The following is a 7,389-nucleotide window of genomic DNA, read 5'->3' on the forward strand; positions in this document are numbered from 1 at the left end:
GTGATATGGGGAACAGGTGTGTTTCGTGGAAGCCTGGGAAGGTGGAAATTGGCCAGCGAGGTCTCCTGACACACTCCCTGCATCCATGACAAGAATGACTGCTTTGCTTCATTATATTATACATTATACATTATCAACTATAAGCTCTGTCATACAGAAAAGTTTTAAGTCTGGTTTTGAAAATTGCTAAAGAGTCCGCTCCCCAGACTAATACTGGAAGTTGGTTCCATAGAAGAGGAGCCTGATAACTGAAAGATCTGCCTCCAGATTCATTCTTGGAGACTCTAGGGACCACAAGTAAACCTCCATCTAGAGAGCGGAGTGGCCTACTAGGAAAATAAGGAACTATGAGCTCTCTGAGGTATGATGGAGCTTGGCCATTAAGAGCTTTATTTGTTCACAGAAGGATTTTTAAATTCTACTCTGTATTTTCCTCTCTCTTCCTAGTTCCTGTTAATATTCGTGCAGCAGCATTCTGAATCAACTGAAGGCCTTTCAGAGATTTGTATAGACATGCAGATAGTAATGAGTTACAGTAGTCCAGCCTAGAAGTAACGAATGCATGAGCTAGTTTTTCTGCATTCTCTTGAGACAAGATGTTTCCGATTTTTCTAATGTTACACAGGTGAAAGAAAGTTGCCCTCATGACTTGTTTTATGTGAGGGACAAAGGACAAAAGGTTACTCATAAATTTCTCACAGTGGAGCTGGAAGCTAAAGTAATGCCCACCAGATTGATTAGATTATTAGATAGTATTTCTCTGAAGTGCTTAGGGCCGACTACAATAACTTCAGTTTTGTCTGAATTTTGTAGTAAAAAACTTTGGGTCATCCAGACTTTTATGTCTTCAAAACATGTCTGCAGTCTGACTATCTGACTGACTTAATAGGCTTCATTGAAGTACAGCTGAGTGTTGTCTGCGTAACAATGAAAGTTGATGCTGTGTTTCCTCATAATGTTGCCTAAAGGAAGCAGATATAAAGTGACGAGGATCGGTACAAGTACCGAGCCCTGTGGGATTCCATAACTGGCAATAGGGCGTGAGGACGAGCTATTGTTAACATGAACAAACTGATGTATATCTGATAAATAGAATTTGAACCATCTTAGTGCAGTTCATTTAATGCCAATTTCATGCCCAGTCTCTGTAATAAAATATTATCATCAATGGTGTCAAATGCAGCACAGAGATCTAAGAGGAGAAGTATGGAGGCTGAGCCATTGTCTGAAGCCATTAGAATATCATTGGAGACTTTAACCAGCACTGTTTCTGTGCTGTGATTGGCTCTAAATCCTGATTGAAACTCTTCAAACAAACTGTTCCTATGCAGATTGTTGTGTAATTGGTTTGCTACTGCTTTCCCAAGGATTTTACAGATGAATGGAAGGTTCGACATGGGTCTATAGTTGGCCAAAACATCTGGATCAAGATTCCGCTTTTTAAGTCTGGTCTTGATGACTGCGGTCATCTGTAAGCTGTATTTGAAGAGGCTAGTTCACACTGGGTCTAATAGACAAGTTGATGGATTTGGTGATGAAACTATAGAAGCTAGCTCTGAGAGATTCAGAGGTGAGAATGATTCCAGATGTACAATAGGCATTGCAGTTGATCCAGGAGCTGCTGAATTCAGTAGAAGATTATTGTCTAATGTAGGTAAGAGCTGATTAATTATTTCTCTGATTGTGAGAATTTTATCTGTAGTCCATAAAAGTCCAATAATCATTATTATTTTTATTATTATGCTTTCTCTTCTGTGATTGCAGACGTGTACATGCTTATACTGTGTCAGTATGTCCATACTGTTGCATCGGTGGTAAAGCGTGTGAATTAGTGTGAAACCGGGAGATGGCGACAGGGCAACACGTGGATTTTACACCGCTGGTACAAACCCCAGAAGAAGAACAGTCGCGCGCGCGCGCGCACACACTGTTACGAGCTCACTTTTCGTTCTTTACATTCTGACAGGTTCTTCCACTCACTCTAAGCACCATGTCCATCGAATGTACAGACCTGGGCCAGGCGCTGTGTATCGTCACTGGGGCCTCCAGAGGGTTCGGCCGTGCAGTGGCCAGGGAGATGTCCCAGCTGATGAAGCCGAGATCGGTGATAGTCCTTGTGGCCCGTACCGAGGACGATCTGCGCTCTCTGCAGAAAGAGCTTGCCGAGTCGGAGGAGGGTAGAGCCGGCTTGGTGGCTAAGTGCGTGGTGGCAGACCTGGGTCAGACTGAGGGGGTGGAGAGCGTCGTCGGAGTTTCCAAAGAGAGTTTCTCTGACGACATGGATCACATCATCCTGGTCAACAACGCCGGTAAGGAAGAATCTGACCTACAAACTAAAAGCGTTGTTGTCCAAGGAGAACAGCAGATGATCAATGTCTTAAGTCCTGAAATAAAATAAGATGTACTCGCGTACATAAAGAGCAGATATTTACTATATCCATATTTCCATTCAATGATAATTTATACTTCTGCTGTTTGAGTTTTTCTCTCTGTCACAGTAAATGTGTGTGTGTGTGTGTGTGTGTGTGTGTGTGTGTGTGTGTGTGTGTGTGTGTGTGTGAGAGAGAGAGAGAGAGAGAGAGAGAGAGAGAGAGAGAGAGGGAGAGGGAGAGAAACAAATCAAACCAAATTTATTTATATGTCAACAATTCAGAAGAGTTGAAAACTGGAACTGAGAGACAAAGTATGAGTATGGACAGTATGTTCAGATCCAAACTAAATTTGCATTATTACAGAAGCCTATGTACGGTACTATGAAAATGATAATGCTGAAACAATAAGCTAAAAAAAAGACATGAAAGTAAGTAAATAAATAGATCACAATAGCCTGAGATGATAAAATTCATTTTATTCACATGTGCCTAATTGTTCTTGTAAGAAAACTAAACAATTACTTACTCTTACAATATAAGGAGCCAACATTCTCAAAACATCCATTGAAAAGACAAAAAGGTTCAAAATCCAGAGTCCAAAAAATCATCCATCAATGTTATTGATAAAAATGTTTGTGTTTGTGTGTGTGTGTGGGGAGAGGGGGGACCTGCCCCAGGATCTAGGAGTTACGTGGGGCGGTATCATCAATGATTAGAATATATCACCTGTGACAAAGTTTCTCCTCTTCTGTAGCCATTTTTGCCTTTCCTGTAACTCAGGCCAGAAAAGAAGTAAGTTTGTCCCATATAACTGGTTTTACATTTGTCAAAATGTCTCTCTTCCAGCCTCTCTGGGTGATGTGTCCCGTTACGCTATAAGTTTCACCAACATGGCTGAGGTAGATGCCTACCTGTCTTTCAATGTCAGCTCATCCTTGTGCCTCACTGCTAGCATCCTGCAGGCATTTCCACAGCGTGCAGGTCTGCGACGCACCGTGATCAACATCTCCTCACTTTGCGCCCTCCAGCCTTTCAGCTCCTGGGTTCTGTACTGTACCGGCAAGGCTGCCCGAGACATGATTTTCAGGGTGCTGGCAGAAGAAGAGCCAGACCTGCGTGTGCTGAACTACTCTCCAGGTTAGTTATTCCTGAAGTTGCAGTTATGCTGAAAACCAACCAGTAAAGCCATATTTTACCTTCCTCTTTTTACTGCTTAAATAAGGTTGCCTCTGTCTTTAAAAAATCTTCATCTTAACAAGGCATTTAATTATCAATGACCTGATGAGCCATCATTAATTGATTAAAATGTACACCATGAAGGGATAATAGTAAAATACATTATTGTTTGTGATATAATTTATTTCAAATTTAAAAGTAATTCAGTAATTCATATTAAGCTTGAAAATCAAAAATAGCAACATGTTAAAATAGTTCAAAACATTTAAAAAAATAAAATAATAATAAACCCTAACCCTTATTGAAATTTTGGTTATATAAAATGAAACACAAAAAAAAAAAAAAAAAAATCAAACAAATTAATTGCCTTGCATTTCTTTTTGGCGTTTTTTTTTTTTTTTTTTTTATAAATATTAATTTTTAAATAATTGTTATTCTTCCACTAAAATCTATCTAAATCTAAATTATGTCATGGACATACTGTAAAAAAAAAAAAAGTCTTAAAATATATGCTGTAACCATCGTTAACCAAGATCATGTTCAACATTTCTCTTCTATACTGAATCAGGACCCCTGGACACAGACATGTACATGGTGGCCAGAACCAGATCAGCTGATCCAGGTGTCAGGAAGTCTTTTTCAGACATGATTGATCAAGGTCAGGTGCTCACATGTGAGAAGTCATGTAAAAAACTCATGAAGCTGCTGCTGGATGACAAGTACACATCAGGGGATCACATTGACATCTACGACGTTTAGACTCAGTGGCACCTGCATGCCTCAGATGTGGGACCTGATGACTTCCAAGTGTCTTGACCATTGATCTTTAGTGTTGCTTTCTTTTTGTAAATGATCCACCATCAAACCAAAGTTTATGACAATTAAACTGAAACACTTGCAATGAGATCAGAAATGCTTAATAGTCCTGAGAACTTTGTGATCGTTGGGTATGTTGCTCTAAGCTTCATCTGCAGATCCACATGATGGAGGTGGTGGTGAGTTCTGTTGTGTGGAACTTTGTGATCGTTGGGTATGTACTTAAGTTACAATTTGTATGGGTATGTACAAAGTATTGATTTTTTTGATGCCGCTGTAATTTTATTCAGAGTACTTTATCCGCTCTAGTGGCCAGCACTGCAGCAGCAAGCTCCAGTTTAGTGATTTGAATCATTTTGAGGGGAAATCCTCTTACTTGAATGCATCATCATGCATATGAATGCAACATCAATGGATCTGAAAAATTATGAAATTGTTTCTGGGTTTGTGTGGCAAAGTTGTTGAGCTCAAAACATCTTCTAACCTTGAAGTCAGTAATTTTCTGGTGATCTAACTTCCAGCCAACCCATGCTGGAAGTTAAATGGTAGATACAGAAATTAAATGGTAGTCTGACATCCAAAACGTTGGCTGAGTTTCTGAAGGTTTTCATGAACTTTTTGTCCTCCATTGACATTTGTTTTGTGCTTGGTTTTTTTTTTTTTTTTTAATAGCATTATTCTGTAAACTTAGTGTTGTACTACGTGACCAGCAACGTACATTAACATTAACATTACTGACCAATACCGACTGAACATGGCGAGTTCTCTCCCCGCATAGTAGAAGAACATGGGTGTGGCTTAACACAGCATGTGACAAAATGGCATTGACTTATGGCCTATATAACTGCGACTCGTAGTGGTATAAATCATGTGCTGCATCTCAATAAATAGTAACACTATCGCAACTTAATAATCCATCAAATCTCTTATCGTAAACTGAGTACTAGAAAATTAAAGTGTGTTACTTAACAACCTCCCTGAAAATCTACCGAGTTTTATATTTGATCATGTTCTCTTTAACTTCCCCTGTGTGCTTATTGTCCTCTATTAATTGCATTCATCTATTAAGTGCATGATCATGCACTGTTTGAACTTCCATGGTGAGGTGAAAAATAATAAGCCATACATCCAGTGTAAAGGCATTTCTCAGTTCTTTCTACCATAACAATTTCACAATAGATGATTCATCATCATAGCGGTTCCCGGGCCTGGGACCTTTCTGTGTGGAGTTTGCATTTTCTTTCCATGCCTGCAAGGATTTCCTTCGGGTACTCCGGTTTCCTCCCACCGTCCAAGGCATGCATGTTTGAGTTAATTTGGGGCTCCAAAATTGTGTGTAGGTCTGGGTTTGAGTATAAGTGGTTGTTGTCTCTGTGTGTTGGTCCTATGATGGAATGATGACCTGTCCAGGGTGTACCCCTCCCTTGCCCAGTGAGCTGGGATTGGCTCCAGCACCCCCAGAACCCAGAAACAGATAAGCAGTTGAAGATGAGTGAATTAATGAATTAATGAGTATTAATGAGTAAGCACAAGAAACTTGTGTGACAAAAACAGACCAGACTCATTGACTAACTCCCGAACAAACTTTCACCCTGCCCATGTGCCCTTAAGATAACCCCCCCCCCCAAAAAAAAAAAAAAAAAAATCCATAACAGGAAGTCTGCTATTTTGAATTTCCTTTCAAGTTTTTGCAGGGTAAGGATGATGTACTTTTATGAATTGTCATAGAGAATTGACCATTAGAAATCATGTTGCATTGTCTCAGCTTTCCCAAACTTGTTAAGATTCATAGCCTGCACACATAGCTATATTTTGTTGTACTGTTGTTTTTTGTTTGTTGTGCATTTAGTGACAATAGGAAATGTCATGTTTTACATTCTCATGTTCCTCACAGGTTGACCTCAGCCACCCCCAAACCTGATGACCAAAATGCTGAAGAACTTGTCAATGATTTACTTTGATGAGATTTTGTTCAAGGGTGTGACTTTGATGATTATGTCCTTCCAGGAAATGGCTATATCAACATGATATACTGTTCAGTATTTCCAAACCTGGTCAAAAAACACTTTATCCATGTGTACCCCACCCTCGCCAGATGTGAGCTGGGGTTGCCCCCTGCCACATGGAAATGGATAAGCGGTATAATCAGAATGAATAACGCTGTTGTTTGTTTGATATGTTTTGTCTTATTACTTTGCTGTTTAGGGTATGGATGGAGTGGATAGTACTCATAGTGGATGTTTAGGGTGGATATGATTTTCCTGACTTATTCCACTTAATATAAATGTACTGGTGTTTATCTATGTGCTTTTGTTCTAATGCAAATTGAAATGTGAATTGTGATTAAAGTTAATAAAGATGAGTGAATAACTTTAAATGTGTACCTTTGTTGAAGATTCAGTTTGAGTATGATGTGAAATGGTAATAACGGTAATGTATAGTAATCCTGTGAAATTAAAGAGCATCTGTAGGCTGCCAGATACATGAGTACAGACATGGTCTGAAACTTGATGACGAGATAAAGTAATGTCTAGTTTAAATATATATAAATATATATATTAAATGTAATAACACATAATTAATAAATAATATTTTCTAATAATTAAATAAATGTATGTATATACTGAACGCGCCTTGCACATGTGAATGCACGGAGATTGTGTATTGTGGCCACACCCTTCCCCCGTTACATTTAGTAATTCAATTTACATTATTTATGGTAATAAATTAATTGAAGCAACAAAAAAAATCTGAGGAGCCACTTGAGAGCCAAAAGAGCTGGCTCTCTAAACAGAGCCAGAATTCTTATCACTACTTCAGAGCAGTGCAGGTACTGGGAGAGCATTTGAGAGGAGGATCATACCATTTGTGAGCGGTGCGGGTGTTCATTTTAATTATATGAATGTATTATGTTTAAGACTCTTTCTTCGGACATTATTTGTGCTTGTGAAAGACGAATTAAAAGTGTAAAACAATAACTTTTCGACACAACTTTTGGGGGTGCTGACTTTAAGTGGGCGAGACT

The 7,389-nt window shown here is 39.0% G+C and overlaps 1 protein-coding gene across 2 annotated transcripts; it reads left to right on the forward strand.

The window, feature by feature from the left end:
- Window positions 1-1,923: 1,923 nt before the first annotated feature.
- Window positions 1,924-5,851, forward strand: spra (sepiapterin reductase a). Of its 2 annotated transcripts, XM_029516015.1 has the most exons (4): window positions 1,924-2,309; window positions 3,219-3,271; window positions 3,401-3,509; window positions 4,117-5,851. In XM_029516015.1, exons 1-4 carry the CDS (start codon window positions 1,991-1,993, stop codon window positions 4,305-4,307), a joined length of 672 nt encoding a protein of 223 aa, XP_029371875.1. In that variant the 5' UTR covers window positions 1,924-1,990; the 3' UTR covers window positions 4,308-5,851. The 2 variants fall into 2 exon arrangements, with proteins under 2 accessions (XP_029371875.1, XP_029371873.1); XM_029516013.1 differs by having other exon boundaries at window positions 3,219-3,509.
- Window positions 5,852-7,389: the final 1,538 nt, after the last annotated feature.

This window comes from Echeneis naucrates, chromosome 12 (assembly GCF_900963305.1).
Source record: "Echeneis naucrates chromosome 12, fEcheNa1.1, whole genome shotgun sequence".
In the NCBI taxonomy this organism is placed as follows: Eukaryota; Metazoa; Chordata; class Actinopteri; order Carangiformes; family Echeneidae; genus Echeneis; species Echeneis naucrates.